Consider the following 20,436-nt stretch of genomic DNA (forward strand, 5'->3'; position numbering starts at 1 on the left):
TGGAAACTTGCACAAGATTTCAACTTCACTGCCCTCAGATTCTGGTTTTCAGTAAAATCTCAAGGTGCTTGTAAGGATCACAGAATCCTGGAATAATTTGGGTGGGAAGGGACCCTAAAATCATCCAGTGCCACCCCCTGCCATGGGCAGGGACATCTCCCACTATCCCAGGTTGCTCCAAGCCCTGTCCAACCTGGCCTGGGACACTTCCAGAATGGTAAATTGGGATGCACAGAATCCTCTGAACTCCACTGACTTCCTTTAAAGCCCTGCAAGCCTTGAGGATGTTTCTCATGAGTCCATGCACAAGATCTGCACCATCAGATCATAACCAGAGTGGCTGCTTTTAGCCAAGTTTCCAAAAATCTTCCCACCAGATGAGCTGAGTTTAGAGGACCAACAAACTTAATATAGTTACCTGAGCTCAACAGGGTCAAATACCAGTTTGACATCATTTATGATGCTTGGCAAATACTTTAAAGCTGCCCCCTGAAAGAAGAAAAAAAACCAAGGACATGAAACATACGTGGGAAATCCAGTTTTTGTCAAGAGCAAATATGGGAACAACTGTAGAGAACTGGTTTAAAATCAAATTTATGCATCCACAGAGCATTTATGCATCCAGCCATTCCAGAGCTGCACTGCAGAGTGGGAAAGGTGGAGGAGAAGGGATTCATGGACAATTCTCTCGTTCCTTTTTCTGGCCCAGCCCCTTCCCAACTGCACCAGTTGATCTAATTGAAGATTTTTACTTTTCCCTGGAAATTCTGCTCACCTTGATCTTGACAGCCTCCTCCAGGGGCCGGTCCATGAGGACGTTGAAGGAGAGGAAGAGCTGGCGAATTGCATCATTGAATTCATTCCCATCCTCGCTTTTCCCATAAACACTGCAAAGAACAGGGTCAGTTACACACAGAAATCCAGCAGCTGGAACAGGATTTCATCCTGTGGAACAACGTCTTAATGCCACCTCCTTCCTCAAAGACATGGGAGTAGAAATGGAATTGGGGATTTTGCAGTCATTTCCTGCTGGAATCTGTCATAGGGGAAAAACTGCACTTTTTAAGCTGCCACTGCAGCAAATCCTGCTTGGGTTCCAAGTATTAAACAGGAAAAAAATCCAGAAGGGACATGAATAAAGGGTTTCAAACCCTCACTGTGAATCTCTGAAAAGATGATGTGAAGCTGCAATGAAACCACTGTCATTGATTTTACCCCAGCTGGAGAATGGATCATCCCCACCTCACCTAACAATTTGTGTATTTGTTTCTTAAAGTTTCTGAAAATGAGGAGGAAATTCCACCTTTTACTTTATAAAAATAAAAATTGGGTTCCTTTTCAGCTCTACCACGTGCTGCTCATTGCATGCTAAGGGGGACTGAAAGGTTTTTCTCCTTCCAATCTGATGTTTTAATTTTTGCTCAATGTATTTGCTCCAGCTGCAGACAAAGGGCAGAAAGATCCTCTTAATAAGTCAGCCATAAAGGATTTGATGAAGAGTATCCCCTTTAGTGGTGTTTACTGGAAGAAACTCCAGTGGGTTTCCCAGAGGAGGCACAGGGATGAAGGGCTGGACCCACCTCAGGTACAGCACCCGTGACTGCACGATGAACCTGAACAGGTATTTCAGGGCTTTCAGGGCTGCAAAGAGCAGCTCTGTCTTGCTGGAGTCCTCAGCATTCCCCACGTAGCAGTTCAGGACTTTGGTGAGTTTCCTTTGGAAATAAAACAAAAAATGGGAACCAATCCAGGCAGGGCTCAGTTCCTGTGCAAGCCCAGCTTCCTTATCCCAGAGAGGAACTGCAGCCCCATGAACACCACAGGGGCTCCTCCTCACAGCCCATTTCCTCCTGAAATCTTGGGCTGAAGTCTACAAATTCCACCCTCTTGATCTGCTTTTCTTTTTCCCTAAAAGGAGCTCTCCAGGAAGCTGGAAAACCCATCCCCAGGGGGAGGGCCTGACGCCCTCTCCCCGTGTGAGCATTCCCACGTGTGGGGCAGAGGGAGGAAAGGAAATCCATGGAAGCAGAGATGGTGTGGCAGAGCAGGGAAGAAACATTCCAGGAGATGGGGACTTCAAATTGTGTTTCCTTCAGGGTGACACCCAGGAATTCATGTGGATCAGTAAAAATTAAGAGGAGATTTTCAGAGAGGAAAAGCAGTTTGGTTTCTGGCTTTGCCATCCCTCTTGGCCTCAGTTTTAACTTTTCACTTCTGTTACCACAAGGGTGATGACCTTTGGCTGAGGGGTGCTTGATCAAGGGGCTGGAAAGCCAAGATCCATGACAGAAGTCTCTTTTCTGTCTGTTTTGACAGGAAAAATTCTCAGAACAGAACTTTTTACAGGGCAAAAAGAGCAACAAGAAGGACTTTTTCTCTCCTGAAAGCAGAGAAGGGATGGAAGTCTGCTCTCTGCTGCCTTGATCACATTAACATCATCAAAAATTACCTAATCAAGTACATCACCAAGAGCTGATGTCATCCCCAAAGCCCTCAGTGACACTGCTGGGAGACCCCGAGGTCTGGGACCAATACTCACACATAGGCCAGGGTTGCACTGAAGTGTTTGTAGATGTAAGTCTCAAGCACAGCGTTGAAATGCTGGAACTTGATGTCTCCAATCAAAGAAATAATAAATACCTGCCAAAAGTCCAGAAGGAAACAGATGCACAGAGCTGCACAGTCTAACTCAAACAGAACAACCTCTAATTCCATTTGTTTTGCTGGGTTATAGTTTTTCTTTGTTTTACCAGCTGCATTAATGCTACAGGGTGCTATTCATGTTCTAACAGTCACTAAATACTCTGTGTGTGCAATTTATTGCTGTTTTCACTGTGGTTACTAAAAAACCTGAGTGCATTTCAGTCCTGAAAAAGCCTTAAGAAGTGTTTAAATATAACTTCTTTCTAGAGCAAAATACCAATGGCTCATCTAAAGGAATCACCAGGAACAGATTGGAAATGTGGCTGAAAACAAATTCTGAACCCACAGAAGATTCACTCACCAGGGCATCAAACACCAGGAAATCATAGGTTTCATTTTCTGACATTTCCATCATGATGTTGAAAAGTGCATCGAGGGTGTCTGGCAAAAACTAGAGGGGAAAAGGAGCAGTAAAAGGGTGGGGAAAGGCAGCTGCTTCTGGCATCCTGCACAAGAGCAGGAGTTGGATCATTTCTCCCCTTCCAGCCCGGCTGGACTGTAAAACCTGTCCATGAGAAAACATCTACAAAGGGATCTGAGCCCTGTGCTAATGCCATGATTGCCAGGATCACCTCTATAGCAAGGCAGATCTTTTCTGATCAGCCCTGAATGGCCCCACTTTGCTGCTCTATCGCCTTTCCATCCCCCAGGATTAAAATCCTGAACTCTCCCAGCCAGCCCCAACCCTGTCCCGAGGCAGGACCCTGCACACAGCCTGTCTGCAGGGACACTGCATTAACTGCAGTGGTTCAGCTGCTCCATAAAACCAGGACCTTGCATAATCCCAGCACATTCACTCTTGGAACCCCTCTCTGCAGGTAAGACCTCCTCCTGAATCCTCCACCAGACCATTTTCTGTGGGAATTCCCCCCATTTCAGGTCCATTCCCCACAGTGTTCTATGAGATCTTTGGGCTGTCTCTGCTCCCAGATTCACAGCAAGTCCCTCCTCAATCACAAAGGAGTTGAAAATTAAGTTAGGCTTTGGATGTATCTGTCATTCCATAAGGATAACGGGGAAAATAAAGTCACCACCCTCTCCCTGATCCCCGGAATATCTAACTTCTGTAATTCTGGTGAATTCCACTAACGAGAGGTGGAGCACAGGTTCCCAGAGGAGCTGTGGCTGCCCCATCCCTGGAAGTGTCCAAGGCCAGATTGGAGCACCCTGGGATAGTGGAAGGTGTCCCTGCCCACGGCAGGGGGTGGAAAAAGCTGATTTTAAGGTCCCTTCCAAGCCAAACCATTCCATGCTTTGATGATTCTCCCATTGCAGCACCCAGAACTGCCCTCCCAGCCTACCCAGACACCTTTCAGGTCCAACAAAGGCTGACACACGAGAGTCTGTGCACCAAGGAGGCTCAAATCCCTGTGAATACCTTCACAATTTCTCCTCCTTCCACCTCCATGAGCTTCCTGAGGTTGTGGGCGATGTTGTGGGAGTTGGAGCGCCAGTTCAGCAATCCCAGCAGGTCAACTGGCAAGGACACAAAGCAGCAGTCAGCAATCCCAGCTGCCAGCTGACTGAACGGCTGCACAGCAGCCCAGAGCAAGGCTGGGGGTTATTTTTAGTCAGTGCACAAGGAAAAGTCACCCTGAGGTACAGAATGTTACCTTGAGGTGCTTCTTTTGTCTTGGCAAGAGAGGGAAGCTCTGCTATAAATGGAAACCTGGCTGCCATCTGATAACACATTTGGAGACTGTTCTGCAGGATTTTTTATGGACTCAAGAGCAGGTATCTCCAGCCAGGAATTTTATTAGAGTGTATGGCTTATCCCAAGAGCCTTCCAGAGCTACTGGAAATCTCCCATCATTTACCAGCCCATGCTGGGCTCATTCACAGATCACTCTTTATTTTGATCCCTTTGGCAGCAAGGCAGAGTTAATTCACATCATCACCTGGGGAGCTCAGTCCCAGCTGCTGCTCTCTGAACAGGCAGAGGAAAGAAGGGAATTAACCTTCAATACTTAAAATTCTGACAAAACACTATCACTGACAGGCGACATTTCCACACGTGCCAGCAAACTTGTTGGGTTTAACAGTGGCAGTCTGGAACCAATAATTGTGTGAAATGGTTTCCAGAGGCTGCACAAACATCCTGGGAGCTTGTTCTGGCAGCCTGATGGGACAGGGCTGCCACTGACAAATGAGCAGCAAAATTAAAGCTGAAGCTCTCTGCCCACACACAAAAACCTGCCTGAAGAAAATGCCCTGTGCATTTCAACTCCCAGCACAAGGCCTACCGTTCTGGGTGAGTTTGGTGGAGCAGATGACCGTGGCAATCTGGAAGCTGTCCTTTGTGCTGTCCTTGGTGGGGGTGAAGTTGGCCAGAGGGTGCAGGTTTTTCCCTGAAGGAGCCTCCTTCTCCTCCATCTCCGTTTTGGTGCAAGGAAGGGTCAAATAACTCTTGGCATCTTCCATTTTCTTGTTGTCACCCTGTTGGTTGGACAGAGCAGAGAGAAGGGTCACGTGCCAGTGAAAAGCAGAACGGGGTTTAAGCACTTTTTAATCTCTATCAGTGTTTGGATTTCTGATATCGGGGAATAAAGTGCCCATACCGCAGATGAACTGAGCTCTTTCCAAAGCTGCAGAGTTTAGGAGGATTTCCCACCCCAAACACACCTTTTGTAGCTTTCTACTGCTTGGAAAATCAGCCAGGAGAGAGTTGTGATGAGTTAAACACGAGACAAGGCTGGAAATGCCCAGGTTACCTTGTAAACAATCAAATTGTGTTTGCCATCCTGCAGTGTCGTTCCATCTGCGTTCATCAGCTTCACAAAGCCCACGCCAAAAGCTCTCTCAGACCTGTCCCTGGCTGCAAACAGGAGAAATCTTCATTAGGAATTGTCTTATTCACGTCCTACAATCCAAAATGCAGCCCTCCAACCACATCAGCAGCTTTATTTAACAGCTAACTGCAGCTACACAAACACATCCTCTCTGGAGCATCTCACACACAATTTCAGAGGTTTTTGTGCTGATAGATGAACAGATTAATGGTTGGACTCCTTCATCTTCCAGGTCTTTTCTAACCTTAACAATTCAATGATGCTCTGATATAGAATTCCATGGATATTTTGGTTGGGATTTGGGTTTGTGAGCTGTGGATGTGGAAGGATGTCACTGCCTCCATAACCAGGTGCCTTTGAGAGCCTTTCAATGGCTGAGTCTCACATTATTGATCCAGTTTCAGGGCTCTGAAGCGATCTGATGGAACTTCTGGGTCTAACTCTCTCATTAGCCTTTCATTAACCTAATTACAAATCCTCCTCTAGGAAGATCATTAGGAGCCCACCAGGCCTTGCAGTGAATTTTGTGAAATAAATTGAAAGCAACACCCTACACTGAGAAGCCAAAGCAGTAACAAACATTGATAACTGTCTTTTGGGGGGGCTAAAATGTTGCTCCTTATCAAATTTCAGTTTCAGAAGAAAACCAGCACCAAACTTCAGCTACAAACAATTTGAATGCCTTTTTTTTTTTTACTTCCCACAAAACCAGGAATAAGTAAACTCAGCAAAAAAAAAAAAAAAAAATCCACAACACTGGGAACAGCAATGCAAGTTCTACACTCAGTGGGAGTGGGAAGAGCACAGCCCATCCTGCAGGTGTCCCTCCCTGGTACTCACACTCCTGGGACGAGCGGTGACGGAACGTGAACCTCAGGTGGCAGCGACTGACTTCCTCTATGGCAATGGCCACCTGCAGGGGAGAGCACGATGAAAACACAGCATTTTCCCTGTCCCCAGCCCCTCCCCAGCACGTTCTGGTGCTGGTTCTAAAGGAGTCCTGGTTTCTACACGAAGGCAGGAGCACAGTAAATGACAGAGCCGTACCTTGACGGTCTCGTACCAGCAGGGCTGCTTGACTTGGTAATACACCACAGACTTGTACTCAGAGACTCCCTCGTAGCCAGCACCAGGGTGGATGGCTTTCTTTGGGCAAAACCACAAAGGGATGGGGGGAAAAAGGTAAATATGGAGCATTTTGATGGTAAATCTTCAGAGGGTGTCAGAGGTCGTCCTACCTCCTGCAGGTTGCCGTCCTCGTCGTGCACGGACATGGTGACCTCGACGTTCTTGGGGGTTTTCTTCTTGCCTTTGTCAAACTCCCCCTGGATCAGGGTGACGTAGATGTCATTCCGAACATCACCTGCAATTCCCAGTGTTCAGCGAGCTGGTTGCTCATTCCCAGTTCAACAGGTTAACATTAACATCCTTGGCTGCCACGTTATCCTCATTTTCTTCTTAACTTTTTGCTAATTAACGACACCCGACATAAAATTATTTCATCCCCATCTGAAATTACACAAAATCTTTTAAAAAGAACCATTTTCCTTTTTATAAACCTCTGTCCTTATGTATTTTTTTAACTTAATGAGCCCTGTAGGGTTAAATCCACTCTGAACGGGTGGGTCAAAGCCGTATGCAACAAAAATCCCTTTGACTAAAGAGAATTTTCTCCCAAAAACTCCATAAACCATCACTTTACCATAAGAAAGGAAACTCATGTTTTTCACTTCTTGTTACAAAAAAATAAAAAAAATCTGGAAATTTGAAGAAAAATAAGAAGTTTTCAGATAAAAATTAATCTTCTTTTTTTAATAAATCTTTTAGTGACAGAAATTCTAGAATTTCAGGTGGCTCTTTCACTCCCTGGAATGCAGAGGCACATGGGACCTACCAGGAAGGATGATCTCAGGGAACCCCATTTTTCGAGCCACTGCAGTGGATCTGTCTACGAGGTGGGAAAAATCCTTCTGAACCTGAGCCAGATCCCCAGGGAGCAGCTTCAGGGAGACCCAGAGACCTAAGAAAAGGGAGATAACACTTGTTTACTGCAAAAAATGTTACAAGCCCATGAAATTTAAGCCTGTGCTTCCAGAAAACTGTGTTTTCATGAGAACTCCATGTCCCCAGCTGGTACTCTCTTGCCCAGTTCTCCACCTCCCTAATGCTGAGCAAGACTTTACTGGGCAAGAAGATTCTCTGAAGTAAACCCTAAACTTTCAGAGATTAATATCGTGTGTCCTTGACCCAAGGAAGACCAGAAAAATCTGGAATAACGTGATTTAATCCCAAAGCCATTTGGGATACACAAATATCCAATTTTACCAATATTTCAAGCCCATAAAACGGTTTTATTTCAAAGGTGTTAAAATATATTGACCTTACACATATTACTAGCAAGCAAGAGAGGAGCTGGAGGAGCTGTTCCCATGCAAGTTTTATCTGGTTTTATCCGGATTTGAGCTCCATGTGGTGGGGTGACAACGGGACAGGGATGGCACAGAGCACACACTGGGCTCGGGGAAGGGACTGAACTCCACTAAACCTTGATCCCTGGACTTTCGCCACACATTTATTCCCCTGGAGAGCAGGGAACCCTCCCCAGCCCAGGTCACACCTTGGCCTTTGTGGTTGACCTCCTTGGCAGCGATGACTTTGTTGAAGACAGAGGTGAGGGGCTCGTTCTCGCCGATGACGTGGGAGGTGATCAGGGGGGACATGATGAGCTGGCGCTGCCTGATGTAGGTCTCCATGGCAATCCTGGGCAGGAGGGCCACAAAAACAGGATCAGGAAGCAGGACAGACTGACACCAAGCACACACAAGGAGAGGGCTGGCCAACAGCCGGCTGTTTTCCAAACAAATGCGAGGGTTTTTAAAGGATTCCATGGGGATTTTCATTCCTTCACCTGCACAAAATCCACTTAACCTTCAAACTAGGAAATGCATCACAGTTTATCCCTCAAGCCTAAGGTCAGTAACGCTGACCTGAGGATTTAAGCCCTGACTTCAGGTTTGCCTCAGAGCTGTCCCTATGCAGATTAACCATTGGTAAATTAATATAAATTAATATAAATTAATGCCTGCTGTGACATCACCTACGTGATGAACCCATCACAAACAAGACTACTGAGGTTTGGATCTTGACCCTGACTGTACCCACAGCATCAATAATGGGGGACAAACGAGGTCTCCACAGGCTGCCCATCCTGGTGTCCAGCTGGGGGTCTGACCTCAGCCTCATTAGAGCAGAAGAAAAATGGGGAAAAAACCCCAAACCAACAAAACAAAAACCGAATCCAACGAACAAGCAAAAAAAAAAAAAAAAAAACCACAAAAAACCCAAACCAAAACAATTAAAAACAAACAAACCAAAAAAACTCTAAACAAATAAAAAATAACCAAACAAACCCACAGAAAAAAAGTAGCAGACTAACATCATTCTTCAAGGGAAAAGCCATCCTTCCAGGCCCTGAAAGGGCAGGGGAAGAACCCCAAATCTCCCCTGAAAATACCTTGTAATAACAAATGGCTGCAGCCAATGCTTTGCTATATTTAGGGCTGTAACAACAAGGCCGAGTCTACCCAAACAAGCTCCATTTTCATTACTCCAACGTGTCGAAGAACGTGAGCAGTCAGAGCAGGCAGAACAAACACAGGGGTCTAACTCTCAGTGCAGAAATGCAGAACTCATTGGGGCTGGAATTTCTTCCCCAAGAAGAGGGAGAAATCCTTTCCCTACTGACTGACCCTGACATGGAACTGTGGGAAGGGGAGGGGCGGCGCAGGGGTCCCACACAGCAGTGACAAAGGGCTGGGTCCCTCTCAGTCTCTCTGAAAATCCTGCCTTTCAACACCCCAGTAATTTTGAAAGTCTCATCCCCCAGTCCCCACAGCATTATTTTGCTCTGTGCTCCTCTTCCTCACCCCACAGGTACCCAGAGATTCCAGCTGCCCTGCCGAAGTCCCCAAGCAATTGAGTCTGTCACAGAGACCGAGGGGAACAAAAGCTCCTGAGGGGTGCCAGAAACCTCCCCCTGCAAAGGGCTGACTCCTGCTATCAGCTGATCTGTTTGTAGAGCCCCTGGGGCTCTGCCAGGCTCCCACACAAATCTGCCCTTCCCCAAAGGACAACTGCTTTAGCCAGAGGTGGGGAGAGCTCTGGAGCCCAGTACTCACTGCTGGAAGGGGATAAAATGCTGCTTTTCCTCGTCGTCCACCTTGCCATGGATGATGTCAGTGATGTCCATCACTGCAACGACACCAGAGCATCACTCAGAGCTGCCAGGAACCCACAGAAAGCTTTCCCCTCTCAGAATGGAAACAACAAGGGTTTATCTTGGGCCAGTGTCACTCAAAACAAGGGCTCTGAGCGACCTGGGATAGTGGAAGGAGTTCCTGCCGTGGCAGGGGTGGAACGGGATGGGATTTAAGGTTCTTTCCCACCCCCAAAAAAATCTGGGATTCTGTGACAGCAATAGAGGGCATCACTCTCATTTTAACTTTTTTAAAAGCACCTTTTTGTTGATGTGCAGGTCAGCCCTCAGCAGTGAGTGTGAATAACCTGAATACACTCTGGTAAAACACACCCTTTGAGAAAAACCAGGTGGGACTGGGGCATTTCAAGGCAAAGAAATTCCACTTATATTCAAATGCTGCTTCTTTGCAAATTGATTTCCACCCTCGATTTCGAGCAAGTCCCTTCCCAAGAAATCCCAGGAATAAAATAAGAATTGGGAGTCTGGCTCCTTTAGAACCTAAAGCTTTATCCCATGAGGAGCAAATCCCTCTCTGACAAGGCCCTGATAAGTCTGCTGCAGCCGTGGCAGCCTGTTATCTCTGTAGGAGGTGACAAAAGTGAGCAGTGACAGTGTTTGATCTCCAACTACAACCTTCATTAAAGGTCCTGCAGGGGACAATTTCTCCGCTCTGGAGCAGAGATGCTGCCCCTGGCAGCTCCCAGCTGTGCTGGCATTTACAGCACACAGTTCCCAGCTCCCAGCCCACTGTCCCAGTCCCTCCCTGGGTTTACTGGGCCGTGCTGGTGTCCCCCAGGCCCGAGGCCCCACCTGCCACGCCGAAGGGCCTGCGGAGCCCGCAGGTGTGCTTCTTGCCGTCCTTCAGCTCCATGTGCCCCACCCGCACGATCTGGCACACCAGGCTGATCCTGGGCCTGATCAGGTCAGAACTGCTCAAGTCCTAAAAAAGATTTCAAAGCAGGTTCCATCACAATGTTCTTTCTGAGTGGAAAGGAAGACACAGGGAGAGAGAGGTTTTGTTGGGTTATACACAGGTAAAAATTGTGGCCTTCTGGATCTGGAGGGAGACTGTGAGGGGGATGGAGAGACATTCATAGCGCCAGGACACAGGGAATGGTTTCCCACTGCCACAGGGCAGGGATACACGGGATATTGGGAAGGAATCCTACTCTGTGAGGGTGGGGAGGGCTGGGATGGAATTCCCAGAGGAGCTGGGGCTGCCCCTGGATCCCTGGCAGTGCCCAAGGCCAGGCTGGAGCACCCTGGGACAGTGGGAGGTGTCCCTGCCCAGGGGAGGGGTGGCACTGGGTGGGATTTCAGTCCCTCCCAATCCAACCCATCCTGGCATTCTCTGGACTTACAGTAAACACTGCTTGGAGGTTATTCAGTTTCTCAATTTCTTTAGGCATCCCATTGCTGCCCCAACGAACCAGGTAATTTTCACTGCAAAGAAAGGGAGAAAAAAGAAATTTAAATTGATCAACACCTGACACTCCCCATTTCCTGGCAAAAGCCCCAAAGCATTTTGATCTTTTAGGAATATTTGACAAATCCTTTATCCCAAAATGCCTTGGAAGTGACTCATTTACTGGAGGCAGGATGGGGTGAGCCCTGGCAGCTGCTTGCCTGGACAATTCCAACTCCTGATAACTGCAGAGACGGACACACAGTGTTCCTGACACGGAACTGCCTCCCTGATAAAGCTCCTCATATCTTCCCCAACTCTTTAGATGTGAACTGGCACTGACTGGACAGCACACACCATGTAAATCCATGGTTTATTGGGAAACAATTAATCAGATGCTTCACCAAGGCTTGTGACCACAGCAGGGAAAATTAAGAATATAAAGACAATCTGGGATTTTGGCTGGTGTATCACAGAAATGCTCAGCTTTAAGAAGTAGGGCCTGGACTTCCTATCTCTCTGAAACTAATTCCAGAGTAATTGGAACTAATTTTCCCCCAACTGAGGCAGCAACTAACAGAACTCGGAAACATCTGCTGGATCTCCCTTTCTAACCCCTGTTGACTTCTTCAGAATGATCACCTTGACTAAATTCCTTAAGAATCTACAAAATAAAGCCCCTACCTGATGAATTTGGAGAGATCAGGGTCGTAGAGGCTCATCAGCAGCTCTGCATCTTCCCCAATGTTGCAGACAAAGTTCTTGAAGTTCACGTAGAGGCTGTACGTGTGTGTGGAGTTGAATACTGGCTGCCCCCGGAGGTCCAAACTCTGCTGCAGGGACTGCAAAGATTTTCATATTTCCATTAAATTTTGTATTTCCACGATGAACAAACACAGGAGAATTTGGTTCTGCTGCCAAAGGAGCACAACATCAAGAGGAATATAAAATACAGTGGGCACAGTGACTGAAGAGGGCAAATCAGGGACACCAGAGGTACCTTCTCCTCCTGGATCCTCTCATCAATCCTCTTGGATGCAGTTTCGTGGGCCTTGAAGAGGGAGATGGTGCTGGTTTCATCTGGGTCCAGGATGTTCCCGTTGTCATCTCGGACAACCAGGTCCAGGCCCAGGATCCTGGACAGCCCCAGGAGACAAAAAAAAAGCCAGAATGTGTAAGAAGCAAAGATCAAATCACTGCTCAGGGCTGCCAGTGCTCAGCAACCCCACTCCTTGTAATAACCTCACTCACTGCTGGTTTTCCTGGCTCAAAATACATCTCTCCCCCATTTTCCCAATAAAGGGAGAAGGAATTAGTCAGGTAACTCCATCCTAAAGTGACATCTCCCTTATTCCTGCTTAAATGGCTTTGTTTCAAAGGTGAATGAGTATTTACCAAGCTCATGGCCTGCATCTGATTGTTATTCTTGGACCTGCACCAAGGCTGACAGCAGATAAATGAGTCCTGGAGACTGCAAACCACCGAGGATTCCTATGGAATCCTGCCCCTCAGCTGCTGATAAAGCAGAGTATTTCCCCACCACCATCCAAATCCAGGCACAAACTGGGCTCCAAGGAAAAGGCCACCATGTGCCAGGATTTGTGCAGAATTAAGAGAGGAGAATTCCTGCCAAGGCACAGAGATCCATGGCATATCAAGAACCAACTGCCAGGTGGCCACGTTGTCATGGGGACTCACAGCTGCCATTTCACCCTTTCCAAGGAAAAATTTAAGCCTAATTCAGTGCCTAGTTTTGCATTAAGAGCCTCTCGTGGGGTTTGGGACTCTCCCCTGCCTTCCAGGCACAGTTTGGAGCTCACCTGTTGCCATAGTCAATCTTGGCAGTGACTTTCTTCTTGAGCTCAGCCAGTTCATCCTTGGGCAGGGTCCCGGAGAGGATTTGGGATCTCCACTCTATCAGGCTGTAGGTGAGCTGCTGCACGTGCCTGAACTGAGTGGTCTTGTTGTTCTGCAGGCAAAAAAGAGGCAATTTTAAGCAAGGCAAACCTGGAAACTTCAGCTCAGCAACCCTTCTGAAATGTGTGCAGCTCCAGAACCACATGAGTTTTATTTAACTAAAAATACCTGGCCCTTTATGACACCACAAGATCAGGCCCATGCAGTAAATTCTGCAGCACTTGGCACTGCCAAGGTTTAAGTGCCTTTAAGATCTTTAAGTGTCTTCAAGGGCTTCACCTTTCCCTGGGACATTATTTCAGAAAAACCTCACCCACTAAAAATAGGCCTCTGGTGCTTTCCAGCACTTCCAGACTGCTCCGATGGAGGTTATTTTATAACAGGGACAGAGAAATGATGTTAAATGATCACAGGATCATTTCTAGGACTTTGTGTTCTAGGACTTTGAACAGGACATCAAAACCTGCTTGGTGAAGAGTTCCCTCCTGCCATCCCTTCTGTGACCATCTCTAATCAATGAAAATACTTCCCAGGCCCTTTCCTGGTTGCACCCTCATGAAATCAGTCCCATCCACACACCTTGTTCCTGCACCTCCAAGCTCCAGGGATGTAATCAAACGTGGATGTGAGGTAACCCACCCTGCTTGTGGCAATATGTGCTCAGGGAAGTCAATAAGCTTTTAGATGTGTCAGGTAAGTAATTTAAACCATTAAAAGGGAGCCCAGGCCTCACCCCCTCTGTGCCACCACAGTGAGGCAGTTCCTGGGAGGATTCTGACTCTTTTCACAGGGAAGTGCCACAAATTTGGAATTACTGGGACAGGATGAGGTTGTTCAGCTCTAAAATGCCGTGGGGAGGGTTTGGGGCCCATCTCCCCCCAGCCAGTGGCCCTTTTGCTGGTGCTCACTGGGCTCTGGAGCTGTTAATGGTGAACTGCAAACCCCCCCTGCTCCCCCACAGCACAAAGAGAAGCCAGCTTCAGTTATTTCCCCATTCTCATCCCAACATGAATTATAGAAATCACTCCTATTTCCCCCACACTTAAAGGGATAAACAACAATCTTCCCTTTGATCTGGGTGAACACCAAGGTGCTGACAGGGGCTACTTGAGTTTTTAGCTGCATAGAAAGGATATCAGAGATATATTTAATAAACAAAGAAAAAACACGTTCTTTCATAAAAATACCTACAAGAGAAGGCAATTTGTGTGAATTTTCAGAGCAGACCTCAATTTGACCTGAGTTATCTCCACAGCTAATTCCTATTAAGTAAAGCAATTAAAAACTCTCCCCATTTTTATATTTATTTTGCAGTGGAGATAAAGCCAATGCTGCAATGAAACCCACAGAAATTAAAGAAGTGAAATGAAATGCTGCCAAAATAAAAAATCCCCTCATGTTTCCTTTTTCTCCTCAAATGCCTCCTTCCTCCTTTAGCTTCTTTTAAAGTTCTTTTACTACGTACTGCAGAGAAAATAAAATAAACTCAAATCCATTTTAAACCACAACATTTTCCAAACCTATTTTAAGACTTATATTGGTTAAGCACAGGAACATGAAAGACTTCTGCTCATTAAAAAAACAGATTCTGAGGCTGGGATCTGAAAGTTATTCAGAAATAAAAAATGTCGGGAACAAAACTCTATTTTTACATAGTAATACCATCACGTAGAACTTCTCATTAAATTGAGAGGGTGGAACAAATTCTTGTGGTTTCATGGCACACAAACACAACCTATTTGTGGCCTGGTGAAATTTCCAATAGGAAAATTTGCTCTGGGTGCACTGAGTGATTAGAGCTCATTTAAACTCACTCTTCTTAATTAAAGTATTGGAGCCCATTCTACACAGGCTGAACTCATTACCGCTTGAAGAAAAATCAAGTTTGACTTTTTAATTTACCTTAATCACCTTTAAAATAAGGCAACTCACTGTGGGCTCATTTCTTTGAGCAAGGAGCACCTACTGGAGGAAAATCCCCACATCTCTGCAGGGCCTCGGCTTGTGACACTGCTGAGGTGACTCCTGTGCTCAGGGATTTAGGACACGAGAGCTCCTTTAGGACACTGAGAGCTCCACACATGGGAGGCCTTGGAGCAGCCAAGAAATTCCTTCTGCGAGGCAGCTCCTGCTCTGGGACAGGGACAGGACCTAGGGGAGGGCTGGAGCTGGGCCAGGGAGGGTCAGGTTGGATTTTAGGGAAAGGTTCTTCCCCCCTGAGGGTGCTGGGCACTGCCCAGGCTCCCCAGGGAATGGGCACGGCCCCGAGGCTGCCAGAGCTCCAGGAGCGTTGGGACAGCGCTGCCAGGGATGCCCAGGGTGGGATTTTGGGGTGTCTGTGCAGGGCCAGGGATTGGATTGATGATCCTGGTGGGTTCCTTTCCAACACAGGACATTCCATGATGTGGCTTTTGACGAGTTGCATCTCCCCCCACGACACATCCCCGATTCCCTCCCTTTGCCTGCTCCCTGTTTGGGCCCAGGACACTCTGGGTGGGGATCAGCCAGTCCATGACATAGATACCTACAGCATTCCTGGCACAGCAGAGCTCAGCCCTGCCTAAAGCTGGGCCCAAACTCCACAGTTCTGTGCCCACCTGGGTTTTCCTACCCCCACACAGGGCTGACACGGGACAGGCAAAGCCAGAGCCTGGATTTTCCAGGTGAGCTGTGACTCCCACCCAGCCCTGACACGGTGCCAGTGTGACCTGTGCCAGTCCCTGCTGCCCCAAGGCTGTCACCCACAGCTCTCTGAGCCCAGGGAACCCCACCTCAGTCCTGTGATCCCACACCTGCCAGCAGAACACTCTGAGCCCCTCTCAAGCCCCATTTTACCATTTGGTTCTGCACCATCCAGAGGCACAGAGTGCCCTGCACAGAGCCCAGCTCAGCTCAGCTCACCTGGGAAAAACATCAACCCCTGAGAACTCACCACGTACAGCTTGTGCCAGATCACTGCCCACTCCCTCAGCGTGGAGGTGAGCTCCTGGCCAAGGGGCAGCTCACTGGGAATCACTGTTTCGTGTTGCCTGGAGAGAGAAAAAGGAGAAAATCAGAGAAAGGTTTCACACTCAAGAGTTAAAACTTAACAGAAAACACCCTTTTCTTATAAATATATAAATGGAAATACCAGAGGGGCTGATTTTCACACAATTCGCTCACACATGATGTCAAGACCCTTAAGTTGTTCTCAACACACACATCCACATTCATCATTCATTTTTAATGCAAAATGCTTCAAGCTCCTTTCACTCCTGTTATTCCCAGTGGATCCATCCCAAAATCAGGATAAAGAGACAGAAATTAAGTTTGGAAGAATCCCCACTAGCAACAGTAACAGTTACTTGAAAATAGAAGTTAAAAAAAGAAGTGTTTTATAAAGTTCCTTCCTTTGCAGCCGCTGTTTTGCTCTCACTTAAGGAGCACAGACCCAGCTCGAGGAATCCAAGGAGGAGTCATTTCCTCCAGTGTTTTCCAAGACAGGAAGGAATCCACACTCCTGCTGGGCCTTGGCTGTGAGCAGGAGTCTGTTATGACCTGCAGGAGTCCCCAGAGGAGCTGGACTGACCCTCCCCACTACTGACTTGTCCAGCAGAGACATTTCATTCTGCAAATCATCTCCTGCTCCCCTACTCCCAACTGCTCCGGTTTGTCAGTGCTCTGAAAATGAATTTATGCAGCTCTATTCCAGCACAGGAGGTACACCCCATGGTTGTGACAACGACAGCTACTTAAATTGGTTATTTTTGGGTTTAAATGGAATGAAATTCCCTCGGTTTTGCTGCCAAAGAAGTGCCAACCTACCCCCGGTCCTTCACGATGGCCTCTTTTAAATGGATATAAGTTTCTGGGAAAATGCCCTAAAAATAAAGAGAGAAATGAAATAAATCAATCCTGCTGCGGGATAGGATGTAACAAGAATATATTTAATACAAAGCAGGGGAACGGAGGGAGAAATGGCCCAGTATGCCAGGAAAAAAGGATAGGGAGGAGCAGCAGGTTCCAAACTGCCAACTCAGAGAACCTGATTCCTCGTTCTGCTCTAACAACCCTCATCTTCCTGCAGGAAATGCTGAAAATCCCTGAAAATTATCAGTCATTGCCATGGTGTGTTGCTGGAGTCCTCTGTCAGGCTGCCCTGTTCTCCCTAGCAAAGCTCCCACCACTGGCATCTGCAGAAATGCTCAAATTTCTGTTGTTACAGAGAAACCTTCCAGGAACGCTGGAATCCTTTTCTGTTCGCTTTTCACTCCTCTCTACCCCTGAAAACAGAGGCTGTGGGGATGCTACCACAGGAGAGGTGCCAGCATTCCTAGGGAAACCTGGATTTCCAGGCAGCTTCCAGCCCAAGCAGCTTTTCGAGCAGCTTGGCTCAGACCCAGGGATGTGTAATTCTGGAATACTTTCCAGTCAAAACTCTGATATTCCCATTAAATATAACTAATGCTGCATGTGCACAGGTCCAAGAGCATCATAATAAAGCAATAAACTCATGTATGGAAATGGGAGCAGTTAATTTTGTAAGTTCCAACTGCATTCCTTGTGCTTCCAGTGGAGGAATACCCAACTCATGGCTCTGAACCTTCAGCTCAAGGCCATTTATTTCTGTCACTGAGGAAAGAACACAGTGCCCAGGAGTCCTGTGTGATGTCAAGACAAGAAATACAGCAGTTGTCAGCACCAGATGGGGTCTGGAAAGGCGTGAGATTAAAATTTAGAGCCACCCAAAAGTGAGGTCGTACCTTCTTGGATTTATTTCGCAGTGTGTATCCTCGGTACCAGCCTGGCAAAGCAAACACAGATATTTTATTTAATTATTCCCTGCTGACAGCAATTAAATACAAATTTTAATTCTCACCACCTTTCTACAGCATCAATTCATTGATCTTCTCATTTGGGACCCACTCCTGTGAAGACACCTCAGTTTGCAGGAGCTGAGCTCCCTGCCCTGGCACAAATCCTGTTTATCAATATTACCTTGGCAAGAGCTGAAAACTGTAAGATAAAAGTAATAATTGTGATGCCCAGGCCTCAGGGGCAAATGTCACTGAGAGAACATTTCTCCTCTCTTTGGCACCTGGGGTTTAACGAGGATTTCCATGGAATGGGTTGGGTTGGGAGGGACATTAAAGCCCCTCCAAGGAGATTACATCCAGCTGAGTGGCAGCATCAAGAAGGCAAAGGGCTTTAAGGGAATAATCAGGCACAGAAGAGGGGAGGGGAGGCTGGTTTCTTTGGGTTTGTTTTCAATTTTTTTTGTGGTTTTGTGGTCATTCCCCCCATATTGCTGTATTTATCAAAGAAGTTTCCATAAGGAACCATGGTCTGACACTCCTGGACCATAAATCAGAGCTTAGAATGGTTTAATTTGTATTTTATTGAGGATTCTTACATGCATGGGGTTGTGTTTTGCCATTTATTTATTTTCTGGAGTGCAGTTCTGTCCCTCTTTCTCTAGAGGAACCTCAGCCACACAACCTCCAATAATCCAGTAATAAGTTCGGAGGAAAGAAGAAATTTCATTTCTTTCCACAGGAGGAAAACAAGATTACCCATTGCTCATGGAGCAATGGATGAGGTCCTGGATTAGGGATGAGCAGATTTAGGTTCTATTTTTATCCAAGTTGTCATTAATTGAACGGGAAAGCACAAATTACTCAGGGTGGGATACAGAGCTCATGGAATTTATCAGGAGTGATTCCAATCCCATTTGACACATTCAGCCCTTCGACAGCACAACTTCCTCCTGTTTCAGAGGGCCCCTTGGCATTGCCCCCATTCCTGTAAAATATTTTGCAATCATTGCATAAAAGCACATTGGGCCTGATTATGCAAAGCTGTTCCTGCAAGCACCTCGTGCGACTTTTATCAGAATTCTGTTCCCATTTTCAATAACTTGATCCATCACTTTAACAGGAACATCAATCTTTGGGCAGTGGTCGATTAATTACATGATTTCTTCTTAAAAAAACCCCAAGTCTGCTTAAATTTTCAGAGGAACAAGAGAATGTTTAAGTGTTTCAGTGCTTTCCCCAAGCAGAGATGGGCTAAAAATGGAGAAAGGTTGTCCAGTTAATGATGACAGGGAAAATTTCAGCTGCTACAACATTCAGACTGAAATCTGAGTGAAAACACACAAAAAAGCAGACTTGCAAGGCGGTATCAAAAAATCTGGGGTTGTTGTTTTGTTGGGTTTTTTTTAACAGACCAGGTCCTCAATTTTACCTTTCATTACATGGATTTTATGCAGTATGGAAAAGGAAAATCTAAGGAAAATCCTCAAATGATGACAAGTTCTCCCCAGTGATGCAAGCCCAAGTCACGTGCTGGACCACAGGGTCCTTGTTCCTCCTCCTCCTCCTCCTCCTCGGGGCCCTGTCCTGTCCCACAGCACACTCAGGGCATTGCTTCACCCTGCACAGCGATGGCTGAAAGCAGGAACCAGTTCAAGGTAAACTCCTTTCCAGCAGAAGCAGACACTGCCAGGGGTCAGTGAGCACACATTCCTTCCACCCACAGCACGGCTTTTCCCACAGCTCCCCTGAAATACCACAGTTCACGATAATAATGATAAATCCTGCGGATTAGGAGAGATTCCCCTCAACAGCCAAGTGTCCTCCCAGCTCCCTGCTCAAGGACAGACTCCCTGCGCTGGAGCAGCCTCCAAAATCCTGGAGACAACAAGTTTCCCTTCTTTTCTTGGATTCTGCAGCACGTGCAGAGCGCTGAATCCTTGGCAGGCAGAGGAGCAGGCACTGCCTGTCTTGTTATCAGGGGAAGGAGAAATTTTGTACAAACACCTCGTGCCCTTCTGCGGACACAGAGAGTAAAATGTGCTCTGCAGTGTGAGACCTCAACAAACAGCCCAGGGCTCTGCAGAGGGTTTGGCTGTATTTGCTTTAAAGGGAAAGGGATCCAAAAAAAGATCTGAGAGCTCTCAGGTGTCCCTACACAGATTGTGTCTGGCACAGAGAAGCATCCCTGAAAGGTTTTCCATCCCTGGACGTGTCCAAGGCCACACTGGAGCAACCTGGGATAGGGGAAGCTGTCCCTGCCCATGGGAGGGGGTGGCACTGGATGATTTTAAAGTCCCTTCCAACCCAAACCATTCCACGATTCCATGGACATCAGCTTGTGCTGGGAATATTTGGAACCTTCAGTTCAAACTCCTCAGCCTGTGGTTTCCCTCTGTCCTTCCCTATGTCCTTTGTCCAAGCTGGAGCTGCATCTCCAAGGATGTCACCCCCTGATGGATCCCTGGCACAAGGGAGCTGCAGGGAAGAAAAATTCATCACCCTCTGTGTTATCACCCCCTGTGTTATCACCCCCTTATCTCCTCTGGTGCACTCAGCATCCACCCCAAC

General features: G+C 47.0%; 1 protein-coding gene across 2 annotated transcripts in view; it reads right to left on the reverse strand.

Annotated features, from left to right (window-relative positions):
• DOCK5 (dedicator of cytokinesis 5) overlaps window positions 1–20,436 on the reverse strand; it is a 73,296-nt gene that overhangs the window by 33,429 nt on the left and 19,431 nt on the right. For both annotated transcript variants that reach the window (XM_069035507.1, XM_069035508.1), the window contains exons 3-24: window positions 17,815–17,855; window positions 16,877–16,932; window positions 16,005–16,101; window positions 12,976–13,124; window positions 12,156–12,291; window positions 11,840–11,997; window positions 11,112–11,193; window positions 10,561–10,690; window positions 9,671–9,743; window positions 8,110–8,252; window positions 7,387–7,512; window positions 6,731–6,855; window positions 6,540–6,638; window positions 6,333–6,405; window positions 5,415–5,518; window positions 4,947–5,139; window positions 4,082–4,179; window positions 3,005–3,094; window positions 2,540–2,640; window positions 1,581–1,715; window positions 776–887; window positions 419–489 (exon numbers count right to left, since the gene is read on the reverse strand). In XM_069035507.1, the coding sequence (XP_068891608.1) occupies window positions 419–489; window positions 776–887; window positions 1,581–1,715; window positions 2,540–2,640; window positions 3,005–3,094; window positions 4,082–4,179; window positions 4,947–5,139; window positions 5,415–5,518; window positions 6,333–6,405; window positions 6,540–6,638; window positions 6,731–6,855; window positions 7,387–7,512; window positions 8,110–8,252; window positions 9,671–9,743; window positions 10,561–10,690; window positions 11,112–11,193; window positions 11,840–11,997; window positions 12,156–12,291; window positions 12,976–13,124; window positions 16,005–16,101; window positions 16,877–16,932; window positions 17,815–17,855 (2,392 nt within the window). The remainder of the gene's footprint in view (window positions 1–418; window positions 490–775; window positions 888–1,580; window positions 1,716–2,539; window positions 2,641–3,004; window positions 3,095–4,081; window positions 4,180–4,946; window positions 5,140–5,414; window positions 5,519–6,332; window positions 6,406–6,539; window positions 6,639–6,730; window positions 6,856–7,386; window positions 7,513–8,109; window positions 8,253–9,670; window positions 9,744–10,560; window positions 10,691–11,111; window positions 11,194–11,839; window positions 11,998–12,155; window positions 12,292–12,975; window positions 13,125–16,004; window positions 16,102–16,876; window positions 16,933–17,814; window positions 17,856–20,436) is intronic.

This window comes from Aphelocoma coerulescens, chromosome 22 (genome assembly GCF_041296385.1).
Source record: "Aphelocoma coerulescens isolate FSJ_1873_10779 chromosome 22, UR_Acoe_1.0, whole genome shotgun sequence".
NCBI classification, from domain to species: domain Eukaryota; kingdom Metazoa; phylum Chordata; class Aves; order Passeriformes; family Corvidae; genus Aphelocoma; species Aphelocoma coerulescens.